Source organism: Fusarium venenatum (genome assembly GCF_020744135.1).
Source record: "Fusarium venenatum strain MPI-CAGE-CH-0201 chromosome Unknown EDB82scaffold_1, whole genome shotgun sequence".
Classification (NCBI taxonomy): Eukaryota; Fungi; Ascomycota; class Sordariomycetes; order Hypocreales; family Nectriaceae; genus Fusarium; species Fusarium venenatum.
Genome location: NW_027072129.1, coordinates 3007797 through 3021293, shown reverse-complemented (window position 1 = coordinate 3021293; position 13497 = coordinate 3007797). Strand labels below are relative to the sequence as shown.

General features: G+C 49.2%; 6 protein-coding genes across 6 annotated transcripts; 3 read left to right on the top strand and 3 right to left on the bottom strand.

The window, feature by feature from the left end:
* Positions 1–66: 66 nt before the first annotated feature.
* On the top strand, positions 67–1906 carry EDB82DRAFT_484879 (ribonuclease P 40kDa subunit). The gene is made up of 6 exons (XM_025731422.2): positions 67–365; positions 417–561; positions 617–679; positions 727–828; positions 879–1007; positions 1073–1906. The coding sequence occupies exons 1-6, from the start codon at positions 222–224 to the stop codon at positions 1555–1557; spliced, it is 1068 nt and encodes a 355-aa protein (XP_025590448.2). The 5' UTR covers positions 67–221; the 3' UTR covers positions 1558–1906.
* EDB82DRAFT_29307 (uncharacterized protein) lies at positions 1294–2515 on the bottom strand. The gene has a single exon (XM_025731423.2). The coding sequence runs from the start codon at positions 2217–2219 to the stop codon at positions 1563–1565; it is 657 nt and encodes a 218-aa protein (XP_025590449.1). The 5' UTR covers positions 2220–2515; the 3' UTR covers positions 1294–1562.
* A 755-nt stretch (positions 2516–3270) lies between these two features.
* On the top strand, positions 3271–5719 carry EDB82DRAFT_543060 (RNA ligase-domain-containing protein; the record flags this gene model as incomplete). Its single annotated transcript, XM_025731424.2, has 2 exons — positions 3271–5412; positions 5465–5719. The coding sequence occupies 2 exons, from the start codon at positions 3271–3273 to the stop codon at positions 5717–5719; spliced, it is 2397 nt and encodes a 798-aa protein (XP_025590450.2).
* Positions 5720–6083: 364 nt separating this feature from the next.
* On the bottom strand, positions 6084–7039 carry EDB82DRAFT_484864 (uncharacterized protein; the record flags this gene model as incomplete). Its single annotated transcript, XM_025731425.2, has 3 exons — positions 6391–7039; positions 6157–6318; positions 6084–6104 (listed from the first exon to the last, which is right to left on the bottom strand). Coding segments are annotated over exons 1-2 (464 nt in total), but the record flags the coding sequence as incomplete, so codon positions are not given.
* A 131-nt stretch (positions 7040–7170) lies between these two features.
* Positions 7171–8769, bottom strand: EDB82DRAFT_29254 (mitochondrial 54S ribosomal protein uL10m). The gene is made up of 2 exons (XM_025731426.2): positions 8576–8769; positions 7171–8514 (listed from the first exon to the last, which is right to left on the bottom strand). The coding sequence occupies exon 2, from the start codon at positions 8503–8505 to the stop codon at positions 7498–7500; it is 1008 nt and encodes a 335-aa protein (XP_025590452.1). The 5' UTR covers positions 8506–8514; positions 8576–8769; the 3' UTR covers positions 7171–7497.
* A 203-nt stretch (positions 8770–8972) lies between these two features.
* Positions 8973–13372, top strand: EDB82DRAFT_424383 (uncharacterized protein; the record flags this gene model as incomplete). The annotated part of the gene is made up of 7 exons (XM_065607637.1): positions 8973–9280; positions 9336–9751; positions 9806–10549; positions 10976–11116; positions 11589–11693; positions 11740–12102; positions 12171–13372. The coding sequence occupies 7 exons, from the start codon at positions 8973–8975 to the stop codon at positions 13370–13372; spliced, it is 3279 nt and encodes a 1092-aa protein (XP_065465434.1).
* Positions 13373–13497: the final 125 nt, after the last annotated feature.

The window sequence follows — 13497 nt, the reverse complement described above, 5'->3', positions numbered from 1 at the left end:
AATTGCGAAGTGCAAAGTTCCTCTTTAGTAGCATAGGTATTTTGTGAAAAAATTCACCGAAAAAACCCCGGCTAAAATCCAAACCGGCTCCTTGGTATCACCCAAGCGCTGTCCGTTCCCGACTTACACCATTCAGCGACTCATTTCAACAACCCCTTCACTAAGGCGCCGCTTTCTCTCTGCCTCTCTTCCTCTTTCTATCATTTCCTGGATCTTTCGAAATGTTTCCTGCTGGTGCGCCATCGGTCTATCAATCACGAAAATGTTTCGTGACACACGGCACGATGGGCCATGTTGATGCTAAGCAAACTCCTCGTAAAGGCAAGCCGTGGGCCGCAGTTACGTCGCTTGATTTTATTCATAAGGTTAGGATTGCTTGTGTGTGGCTGAAATTGAGTGCATACTTACAATGCCAGGTCGATCTGATTCTACCTGCAGAGGTACACGATGCAGTCAGTGAACAGCTTGCTAAGACTGAGGGGCCTCCACGCTATTCAAGGGTGGTAATGTCTCTTGGAGATATCCTGCAAGGTAACTTCTTTACAGAGTACATTAAAATGGGTGCGCCTAGTTGTCCATGCTGCTGGTGTTGACTAATGCTTAAACCCGATGACAGGTGATATCGCCATGCTTTCAGAGGGACAATCGACTGTCGGCACTCTAATTACTTTGTGTGAAGGTATATACGGTGGAACCTGTACTTGTTCAAGTATTGACCCCATTTAGGCGTTCTTACAATGTATGTGGATAAAGAGACACATGAACGCGCAGGTCTTCCAGGAAAGCCTTATGGGTCGAAGGGTGGAAGAGGATCCAAACCTCGTTGGAGTAAGTACAAAGGGCAACTGTCCTGAACGTTTATTGATCTAACAACCAAGCTATAACATATAACCTCAGAGACCCATCGATGCTCCGGGGAAAGAAGGGTTTCGATAGATTGATCTATGCCTGTAAAAATGTCTTCAACCAACCTATGACATGGCTATTTTGTGACAAGACGACCCAAAGTAGGTACAAGAGGCCCGAACATGGCTTTTTCATTTGTTTTCGACCTTTTGCTGACTCTTGGAAGTTCCCAACCCAGACCCGTTACAGCAGTTCTTTCCCACGACCTTCACCTCAACACCCATCACATCTCAAAATCTTGCGGTTGTCCAACCTAGTCTCGATGTCGACCCGGAGATTCTTGCAGAGAATAACCGTGAGGCTCTTGAGTATTTTGCAACGGAGAGGTATGAGTGGCTCTCGCTCATTCGCTTAACCAGTCCACGCGTAGGACCTCAGGACAGTATTGATCCCTATCTGTCACGGTATTGCGTCCCCGGCGATACTGCTAAGGAATCTACGGTCTGCAGGATAACTTGGGAAGGTTTCTTGCCGACACGGTGGCTCCATAGTCTGCTCATGGATGTGTTGGTCGCTTGTCCTTCAGGGGCATGGTTTTCTCTCGGCGCCACATGCTTCTCAAAGGGTGTACCAGGAACAAGTGATGAACTCACAATTCTCAGGCCACCCAATGCAGCTGGTAGGTACTTCATGTGGGAGATAAAGGCATAGGATTACTAGTCCTGCTTTGATCGTACGTTGCGTTCGTCACCGACGCCGCCCTCGCCTAGGACAGCGTCTTCAATCAACCTTCGTAGCTCAGCTTGGCCTTGAGGTGAATTAAAATCGTCGCGCTGGGCCAGCTCCTCAATTCTCCTTCGGAAATCTTGGTCAATTTCTTCAGGAATATCCGTCACTTCATCCATCGTACCAACTGTAACCTTCATACCCTCTGGAGGCGGGGGGATAACTTCAGGCATAACAGCCGCTACAGTCGAAGCGGGATCGTCGGCTTGCTTAGCTTCAATCTTCAATAGGTATTGCGCAACCGCAGGAAAGTCACCTTCCGCTTCAATTTTTTCTCTAGCTGTCAACCCTTCCAATCCTCGGTGACCGACGTTCGCACCAAGTTCTTCGACAAGAACTTGAGCAGCATCCTGGGTTTCGACAACAAACAAAGCGGTCTCGTTGTCTTCGTCTTTTAGGTCCACATCCACGCTAAACTCGCGTATAAGGGTTCGCAGAAGATCAAGATGGTTGTAACTGGCAGCGGCGTGAACTAGAGAATAGCCGTGTTCATCTTGCGATGACGCCAGTGCTGGCTTCTTCCTGAGGAGGGGCAGCAACGTGGGGTTGTTGTCGGCTGCAAGAAGGAACGGGTTGGGAGTTGTCATGGTGGATGGAAGGTGCAGTAGTCGACGACCGGCAGCAATGTTCGTACGATTCAATTCTCCAATTAGCCTACTGGCGTTCGAGTTCTTTGGGTCGTTAATGTCTTTAATCAAGATGCAAAGTTGTTGTCGCTAGAATATTTTTGGCGGGGTAGTTTCAGTGTGGAACCTACATCTGTCATTGACAAAACCCTGAAGACGAATTGATCATACGCTCGATTTTGTTTTCAGTGGAGATCATGCGGCTACAGATACTCGAGGATCCATTTTAATACCATAAATGAAGTTACTTACACAATTATTGATTGTCCGTTGCGGTAGTGAATTCTATGACATGAATTCTATCGAAGTCGGCGTGACGCGCGGTAACCACTTGTAAGCTCTCCAGGGTAAGGTGGCACCATGCCCTCCACAACGTTCCTGCCTGATCTTTAAAGATGACTCAGGAAACTCTTGTTTGTTCCTACGGTTTTCTGGGCTGAATACCAACGCTCATTACGCCTCGTGTGACCATTTTCTGTGTCTGCGGTCTGACTCATTTTCAAGGCTCTAAATCATTATTGAGGCGGTGCACCAAGGCAGTTTTCTCGCTGTTCCTGGCCCGCACCAACCACCACAGCCTTCGTGAGCGGCATCCACAGAATCAACTTCGCACCTTCATATAAAAGCTTCAGCGTATACTCGTTGGCATCCTCAAGGGGTCGTTGGCTAATCCAAACACCTTATAGACAGATACTGCAGTGCATGTATTCGAAACCCATTATCTTCTTCCTTAGGCCAATAACACCCCGCTGGGTTTGGTCATTCAACCTTTTATCTCTGAAGTCTTGAAAAATGTGAGTCTCTTCATGCCAATTTTACATAAGATTACTTAGCCAATAATGATATAGCGGTAGATTCGACATAATCGTCTCGAAAGAGAAACTCCCAGACTTGCCAAAGGTACCACTTCATGTTTTGTTGTCGCAATCCTCTTTGCTTTCGACTCACATTATTCAACAGATCAGCCATAGACCAACATTTATCTCAAGCTTTCCCATCAAGGCCAGAACAAATGTCGGCGCCATATACACCACAGGACGTGCAAGCCGTAGCGGCTGTCGTACGTGCTCTGGATAATGCTCGAAAGGACAAGAAAAAGAACGGGTTCTCGGTCAAAAAGACCAGTTTCGACGTAAAGGGATCGGCTGATGGCATTCAAGTCGAGTCATGGCGCTTACAAGACTGGGACTACAAACGGCCTAATCTGCCAACCTACGCTCGTGGACTCTTCACTACAAGGACACGAAGAAACGAACCAGAAATAGCTGTGAGAGGCTATGACAAGTTCTTTAACGTCGATGAGGTCCCCGAGACCAAGTGGGATAACATATTCACACGAACACAAGGCCCTTACGAACTCACCCTTAAAGAAAACGGTTGTATCATCTTTATTGCTGGACTGGAAGACGACACCTTGGTTGTTTGCAGCAAGCATTCGACAGGAGACAGAGACGACATTCAGGTCAGTCACGCAAGTGCTGGAGAACAACGGCTGGAACAGCAGCTGGCTGCTGTTGGGAAGACAAAGGCAGATCTCGCCCGAGAGCTTCGCAAGAGAAATGCCACTGCGGTTGCAGAGCTCTGCGATGACCAATTTGAAGAGCACATTTTGGAATATGGCCCTGACCAAGCTGGCCTATATCTTCATGGCATCAACCTCAACTTGCCGCAGTTTGCCACTTACCCAAGTCAGTATGTCCAAGAGTTTGCTGATGAATGGGCGTTCCGAAAGACTGGTCTTATTGTAATGGAAGATATCCGCCAGGTCAAGACCTTTCTCGAAGAAGTAGCTGAAACTGGGGCCCACGATGGACGGGATGTTGAGGGCTTTGTCATTCGTTGCAAGATGTCACACGATCCAGCGACGCAGCCCTTTCAGGATTGGTTTTTCAAGTACAAGTTTGAGGAGCCATATCTGATGTACCGCCAGTGGAGGGAGTGCACCAAAGCTCTTATTGCTGGCAAGCAGCCGAAGTTCAAGAAACACACCAAGATCACGGAAGAGTATCTTCTTTACGCCCGGAGACGACTTGTCGCAGACCCAAAGCTCGCGAAGGAGTACAACGGCAATCACGGCATTATTGCTCTTCGCAACGACTTCTTGAATTTTAAGAACCTGAAAGGAGCAGATGCGGCCAACCTAGGAGATGTAGATTGCCCGGCCATGACGGAGGTTACTCGTGATGTGATCTTGTGCCCTATCGCCACTATTGGTTGTGGCAAGACGACAATTGCTATGGGTCTCTCACGGCTTTTTGGCTGGGGCCATGTTCAGAATGACAACATTTCTGGCAAAGGCCGCCCTCCGCGGTTTACAAAGATGGTATTGGACGAGCTTAAAGAGCATCCTGCCGTGGTTGCAGACCGAAACAATGCGCAAAGACACGAGCGAAAGCAGATCATCACGGATGCTAAGCTCCAGCACTCTACTGTTAAACTTGTATGCCTTAACTTCAAACATGACGAAGGAGCGATTGATGAGATCCGACGAGTTACCCAGCAACGAATCATTGAGCGTGGAGATAACCACCAGACGATTCATGCAGCAAGCGATAAAGACAAATTCATTGGTGTGATGGAGGGGTTCATCAATCGATTTGAACCCTGCAACCCACATGGGCGACCTGACGACGGCTTCGATGCGTTCATAGACCTTGACCCTACAGCTGGTAGCCGACAAAATCTCGAGGTTGTTGTAACGCAGTTGCACAAGCTGTTCCCCAACCTCGTGGGGGAGATTCCATCTTCAGGGGCGCTTGATGCCGCCATTGATTATGCTCTCGGACACAAGCCAGAATTTAGACATGATATACCTGATCGGGGTAAGAAGAACAGCCAGCAGCAACAACAACAACATGCGAAGATGCCAAAACAAAGGAAGATGGAGTACATGTCCGTCAGCATTCCAACACAAGATGTTAACAGCGCTCTCGATAAAGCGTTCAAAGACACACCGTCGTCAACCTCTCGATTGTATACACAACTCAAGCAAACAAGGCGTGTACAGTCAAAATTCCATGTCACCTTGATTCACAAGGCTGCTAGCGTCAATCATCCCGAGCTTTGGGGAAAATACAGCGCTCTCCACAAGGAGGTAGAGGCTGCTGGTAACCCTGAAGGACAGGTCGGCGAATGTGAAGTAATGCTTGAAAGGGTGAGATATCTGGTCTCTAGTCGATGAATTTGATGTCGCTAACTCGTTACAGGTCGTGTTCGACGATCGGATCATGGCCATTGTTGTTCGTCTGGCAGATCAAGATGATCAGTGGCAGTGTGTGAACCGTGTTGCACACATCACAGTCGGAACCCGAGATAATACGGTGAAGCCTAAAGAGAGCAATGATCTCCTAGCCAGGTGGTTGGAAGTGGGTAGCTCTCCCGAGACCAAGATTAGCGAGGTTGTGTTTGCGGGGAAGCCGACAGTGAAAGGAACAGTGATGCCAGTTTTGAGCAGATTTTGAGATGCAGATTTGTGGTATGGGTTCTTCAGGCATGGGCAATATTTTCAAGAGTATCGGTACTTGCGCGCTCAAATGTTAGACGCCTAGTCATGAAGACGCTTAAAGTATCGTAAAAACAGAAGAAAATACAATCCATTTGCGCACAGCGACGACTCGATCTGAAGTTCGTTTCTTACTAACATTGGGACCACTAAAAGTCCTGATTGAGTACGAGCACATCTAATGATACGAGGGGTGGAATATGCCCAGCATCCGGAAAGGGGTATTGCGAGAAGACTCAGTGTGTGAAACCAGACTAATGCGGGTATGACCGCGACGCGAAGTTATTGCTCACTCATCATCAAGAAACCGACTGGCTAAGGCACCGAAAAAAGGTACCTCAAACCTTGGGAGATATTAACAATCAAGTCTGAGCAAGACGAAGGCGTACAACATACCTGTCAAGTATTTCGGCGTCTTTATAGGCCCTCAGCGTAAGAACTGCAATTAGAGCAACGTCGCAAAGGAAAAAAAGCCAGCTAAGAAATGTTGACCATGAAAAAAGGAGATGAAAGACCATGATTGCTGTGAACAGCAGTGCTGATTGCCATGCATGAAACCTGATTAATGTTAGATTTGCACACAACAGACATGTTCCCAGCCCCAGATGCAGCCATGGGGGTCACCCCTACCTCACGTAGTCACTATTTCTCTCCAGAATAAGAAGTATAATCGCTCCTAGAGGTGGGAACGCGACATATGCTAGACAAGCCTCATAATCTAGACGCATGCCAAGACTTGTATCGAATTCGCTGACTTCTGCAGCAGGAAACGCAACAGGCATTGTACTCGACGCTCCAAAAGCTCGGTTGTCGGGACTTATTGCCGCCCAGCCAGCTGACTCGCCATCGAAACCGCCCCATCCTCGTTGAGGTTGCGGATGCTGCAGCGGGGGAGGAGAAGCGACAGGAGAGAACGATCGTCGAGCATCGTATGAAGGTCGTGGTGAGGCATAGTCAGGTGAAGTTACCCGTGAGTGCTCCGGCGGAGAGGATTGATAAGGAGCGAAGTCCATGGTTCAGATGACAGTCTTGAGAGCGCTACGATGGTTCAGAAAGCTTCAACAACTATCATTGTGAAATGATCGAGTCCAAATGAGTCACCGATCCGAAAGCCCGAAGAACAAACAGTGCTGTAACAGTGGATTGCCGCACAGCGTGTTGAAGCACTTGACGTCGTTCAATTTAACTGTTAGCGATGAGGCTTTGACTGTTGTGCTGGATCTAAGATAAAACGAGGTCTGTGTCAAAGGAGCTGTTTAGAGGCGGGGTGTGGTAGAAGAAGGTCAAGGTTGCTGGAGCTTCATCAGTGCTGGAAATGTGCCTGCGTTTCTGATAGCTCCAGCCACACGATTCAGCCACACTTTATCTTCCAACTGGATTTACTGTACTATTAATACGATCAAGGATCTTGGTGGAACGACATTCTATTGATGTACCTGTGTAGCATTTTAAGCCGAGCAGAATACTTGTCTGACGACCTTATCCTTCTTTGTATTGTACGAATGGACACTAAGTTATCAAAATCCTTACCCATTTTCGCTTGGGAAAATATTCGGGGGAAAGTCTCCCCTTTCATGGAAAGATCAACAACACAAGACTTCGTGACCGATGATTGCTGCTTTCCCGATATAATCATGTCGAGCTTTTTGAATGATTCAATATGCTGTTCGTATATCTACACATACACAACCTTCGTTTGGTCTTTTGTTTGTACATCGTTGTCGTCAATATCCAACTCTAGTTTTGATCTCCATTCTTTTGGTCGCCCTTGGCCTCGTCTTCCAGTTGACCTTTTCGACCCTCCAGGGCTAACCACAAGCTTCGACTTCCACCCTCCAGTGTGCTGGTGATACCTAAGCCTGCACCTTGGAGCATAGCCACCAATTGGGCACGCAGTCCATCCAAACCACCCTCGATACCACCAACCCAGTTGATGCCGGACTGATCAAAGATCTTGCCTTCCACACGGCCACCAACAAGAAGCAGCTTCGCAAGGCCGCTTTGACAAGTAGGATCGTGATACCCGGGGTTCTTCTTCCTCGAAGGAGCAGGGAATTTACCCGGAACAGGTGCCAGAACACTCAAGGCCGCAGAAACGTGAGCTGGAGATACCGCTGGAAGAACTAAAGCAGCCAGAGGACCAACCATCACTGGTTCAATCTGAGCGTAGTTGGAGTCTTCAGGCACTTCGGCGTTCTTGATAGCATCATAAGCGGCTGCGGACAAATCGTGGACAAGGGGACCTCGAGCTGTTCGCGTCGTCTTATCGGATGCAGCGGCAGCCCCAGGGTCGTAGAATTCAACGAGTTTAAGGGCCACGCGTAGCATATTGGTCCGCACCACCTGCAACTGAACCAACGGGGTAATGTCAATAGACTCTTTCCCTGGAATTGAATTCGGCTGAGGCACTGAAGAGAGAGCCTTCTTTAACTCTCGTCGCACCGCCGCCCACTCGACGGCTGTTAAGTTACTGTGCTGAAAGAACAAGATCAGGGGTGTCGTTCGGAGTAGTGAGGTGTAGGTTCGGATCAACTGGCTCTTTCTTGTCTCGACAGGACGAGCGCTCGGGGGTTTGGTCGCAGGTGCTTGATCGATTGGCTTTCGGATGTCGCTCACAGCAGCAGAGCAATTGGGCGACGTCGAGATGCTACGAAATGCCGTGCTCAACGTCGTTTGGGTACATTGGGATTCCCTGCGAAATTGACGAAGGCAGGGCGATACAGCCCGTGATATTCGGGAAGCCATTATTTGTGACTGTAGCGTTTACTAGTTAGTAGAAGTTACTGAAACCCAGGATTCAATGTGCATAGCGTACCTGAATGTCCTGTTGCTGGCTCTGCCCATATCGAAAATTCCACCCACGCTCGTATTAGACTGAATCCAATTGCAGGACTCAAGATGACGGTCCGTGCACCGGATCAACACATACCCGACCTCCGACACGGCAGGGTACAAGGCCATTGAAGCCAATACAGATCTGTAACCTTACTGCTGGTGGATAGGTAACTAGGAGGCTGATTACGCGCGACCTGACTGCCTACCCACCTTACGGCTTCATCTTTTGATGTTGTTAAAGCACTGATTGCTTTCACCTCTTCCCATCTGCTACCCACAGTACGATATTAAAATTACAGCACAACACCAACACTCTCAACGACCTGTTACATACGCAGCCTGCTTATTTATTAATTAATTAACGTCATCTTCCCATCATGTCGACTCTCGAGGAGCTCGATGATCTCGACCGCCGAGACAAGGAGGACAAGAAGAGAGAAGGCGACGACAAGAACCAGAAGAAGCATACTGATGGCGACGCCGACATGAAAGATGCTGAAGAAGAGGATGATGATATCCTTGATGAAGAGATCCTCGGGCTTAGCACACAAGACATTCAGACTCGCAAGCGTCTGCTTGAGAACGACTCCCGAATCATGAAGAGCGAGCTCTCTCGGTTATCGCATGAGAAGGCTGCTATGGGCGAAAAGATAAAGGAAAATCTGGACAAGATCGCCAATAACAGGTGTGTTTTCCCAAGACCATCAATTCTTGGCGTCGTTGCTAATCGTAGTCTGCAGACAACTCCCATACCTCGTTGGTAACGTTGTTGAGTTGCTCGATCTCGATCCAACTGCCGAATCATCAGAGGAGGGTGCCAACATTGACTTGGACGCGACCCGAGTTGGAAAGTCTGCTGTTATCAAGACATCGACCCGCCAAACAATCTTCCTCCCTTTGATTGGTCTCGTGGACGCCGACACGCTGAAGCCTGGTGACCTCATTGGGGTGAACAAAGATTCCTATCTCATTCTTGACACACTCCCCGCTGAATACGACAGCCGAGTCAAGGCTATGGAAGTTGACGAGAAGCCGACAGAACAATACACTGATGTTGGTGGACTAGACAAGCAGATCGAAGAGTTAGTGGAGGCTATTGTATGGCCGATGAAGGAAGCCGAAAGGTTTAAGAAGATTGGCATCAAGGCCCCCAAAGGTAGAGTCCATTGTGTATGGCGTTCAGATATGGTCACATAGCTAACTCATCCAGGTGCACTCATGTATGGGCCACCTGGTACTGGTAAAACACTACTAGCACGAGCCTGTGCAGCCCAAACAGATGCTACGTTCTTGAAGCTGGCAGGACCTCAACTAGTCCAAATGTTTATCGGTGACGGTGCCAAGCTTGTCCGAGATTGCTTTGCACTGGCCAAGGAGAAAGCTCCCGCTATCATCTTCATTGATGAGTTGGATGCCGTTGGTACCAAACGTTTTGACAGCGAAAAGAGCGGTGATCGAGAAGTGCAGCGAACTATGCTGGAACTACTGAACCAGCTTGACGGTTTTGCCTCGGATGATCGGATCAAGGTGCTGGCTGCGACAAACCGTGTGGATGTTCTTGATCCTGCGCTGCTCCGTTCTGGTCGACTCGACCGCAAGATCGAATTTCCTCTACCTAACGAGGAGGCTCGTGCTCAGATTTTGAAGATTCATTCCCGCAAAATGAGAGTCGACCCTGGGGTCAACTGGGGTGAACTGGCACGAAGCACGGACGAGTTCGGAGGTGCAATGCTGAAGGCTGTGTGCGTAGAGGCTGGAATGATTGCTTTGCGATCTGGGAAGAACAAGATTGGCCACGAGCATTATGTCGATGCCATTGCAGAGGTTCAGGCCAAGAAGAAGGACGTAAGTATTGAAGCTCTCGGGTTGTTTTGCAACGGCGGCCTGCTAACAAAGTCAAACAGACTGTCAACTTCTATGCTTAGTTGTGATTGTAGTAGATATCACGAATTGGGTTACAGGTTACACAAACCTGGGCGCTGGGGTTTAGATGCGACGGGGACATTCATAGATCAATGTAACATTATCTCCGCCTATGCCCGCCTCTTTTTTTTCTTTTTTCTTGTATGCTTCATGTTCACTTTGGCAAGCTATGCAGCCATTCAACTTTGACATACATCAATCACACCTGCAGAGAGTAAGGCTCTAATAAAGGATTTGATAAGAATTTTACTTTTGTTAAAGGGGTTTTATTGGAATTATGAAGGCCCCGACAGTTGACATTGCACAGCCGGGACGCAGACGTACTGAAGCAACACGGCGGAGCTTTTGTTCCGTGCGTGAATCGAGATCGCCGTACAGCTGTCATGTTTGAATCACTGTCGAAATTAAACATGTGCTTCAGTCGAACAGGCAGTTTAGCACAGCTTAATAGTGGGAGTGTTTGGCAGCGGAACGTGCCGATTGGCAGTCGACCTTAGTCATGTCGCATCAAAGCCGATTTGGGACAGGAGCTTGTGCGGGGCCATGCCTACAAGATACGTCATGGTGGCGCTTATGGAGGGGGACTCATCCAAGGCTTGTTTGCGTAAATCTCATCGAAATGAACGATGGGATGATGATGATGATGCTGATAGTGACGACGTGCCCCTTTTACAGCGAGTGATCAAGTATTGTGCTACAAACCGCTGTGGAACTGTTCTGTATGCCTGGCTTGTTTTCCAAGCATTGCTGAGCCGTTGCGTAAGTATTCAGTACCTGTATGTGCCTCCAGCTACTGCAACCTGACTGTCTGCCTGCTTGCTTGCCTGCCTGTGCAAACGGCCAAATTCCAGCCACCCACGACGACCACACAGTGACGTGATAGATTTCCCCTTCGGTGGCTTGCCCTCTGAGCTGCCTTTTCCTATCTTCACCGCGCCCATGCTTCGCATCTGCTTTCTTTCCCCTTCACACTCAAACCAACTACATCAGTCGAGGTGATTGATCTCTATTGTGATACCTCATCCTAATCTATCTCGTTTCTTCCATCACCACTCGACTTGTCTTGTCAGGCAATACCTCGTCTGAAGCCGAAATGAGATTTGCGAACGCCATTCTGGCCGCTGTGGCCATCAACGGTGTCGCTGCCAGCACGTGGTTCCCTGGATCGAAGCCAGGTAAGCTTGGGATTATTTTGAAGAATTACAACCTAACTCTAGACAGTATACAACAAGTGGCACGAAACGGAGCTGGAACGTTGGCTTTCTGATCACGATGTTCCTTACCCAACCCCGGCCGATCGCAAGGATCTCGAGTCCTTGATTGAGAAGAACTGGGATGCTTACGTCGTGTCACCCTACAATAGCTGGGACACCAACCAGCTGAGTGCTTACTTGCAGTCCAAGGGCAAAGAGACGAAGAACGAAGCTTCTGCTTCCAAAGACAGTTTACTGTCACAGGTGAAGGCCAACTGGTACGAGACTGAAAACAATGCCCACTCCGCCTGGCTCAGCGTCAAAGACTGGATTCTTGACACTTGGACCGAAAGTCAGCTCAAGGCGTTTGCCGACAAGCATGGAATTCCTGGTAAGTGTAGTTGATGATGCGTCATTGTGCTCTATGTTTTCTTAATACTTACTTTTTATGGTGTGCAGCTCCCCAGCCTCGCCAGCGTGACACTCTTCTCCAGAAGGCTCGCTCCAACTATGAGGCTATTGCCAAGAAGGCTAACCAGGCTTCATCTTACCCTGGCAACTGGCTCTACGAGACATGGTCTGAATCTGACCTCAAAGAGTGGCTTGACACCCACGGCTTCCCTGCTCCCCAGCCCATGACCCGAGACAAGCTCATCGCCTCCGTTCGACGCAACTCTCGTCTTGCGTACCTCAAGGCTCAGGACCAGGCCGCCAGCGCGACTGCCAGTGCTCAAGGCGCCTATGCTACCCTCACCGACATGATTATTGATGCCTGGAGTGAATCGCAGCTCAAGGAGTTTTGTGACAAGAATGGCATTGCTGTTCCCCAGGGAACCAAGGCCAACGAACTCCGTGCCCTCGTCCGCAAGAACAGAGCTGATATCCTTGGCGACAACCTTTCTGCGAGTGCTGCCTCTGCCTACGGTGCTGCCACCTCCAACGCTCAGAACCAGTACGCAAAGGCTACCGACAGTGCATCACTCGCTGCTCGGGATGCCTTTAACCAGGCTTTGAGCACTTGGTCTGACACCCGCCTCAAGTCATACCTGGACGCTCGAGGTGTTCCAGTTCCCCAGGGCTCAAAGAAGAACGAGCTCGAAGCCCTTGTCCGCAAGAACGCACATATCGCTGCCCATGGTGGAAATGCTTGGACATTTGATGACTTTAGCTACGATAACTTGAAGAAGTACCTTGAGCGCAATGGAGATGCCGCTGCTAAGCAGGTTGCCGAGAAGAAGGATGCCACTCGTGATGAACTTTACGACGCTGCTCAGTCCGCCTACTCTTCCGCCTCATCGGCAGGCGGATCAAACTGGGCTTCTGCCACCAGTTATCTTACTTCCGCTACCAACTCTGCTAAGCAGTCTGCCTTCGATGAGTGGACTGAGACCGACCTCAAGGCTTACCTCGACAGTTATGGCGTCCCAGTCCCACAGGGATCTAAGCTAGAAGATTTGAAAGCCGAGGCTCGAAAGCAAGCCACCTACTTCAAGTATGGTACCAGCTCACCATCCGGAACACTCTTCGCTAAGCTCGGAGACACTGCTCGTGACACCTACAACTGGGTTGCAAGCCAGCTCCAACTCGGCGGGCAAGTCGCGAAACAGAAGGCTGCCGAGGCGGAGGCAGAGGCCAAGGCCAAAATTCGAGAGGAACTGTAAGGTTCGTTTTAGGGACAAAAGACTATCGCAGTGACGCTGAACATGTGCTGTCTCAATGAAGAAAGAATTGTTTGGCAGTTGGCTATCCCAACGAAAGGGTGGGAAGACATGGTGCTGGGCGGTGA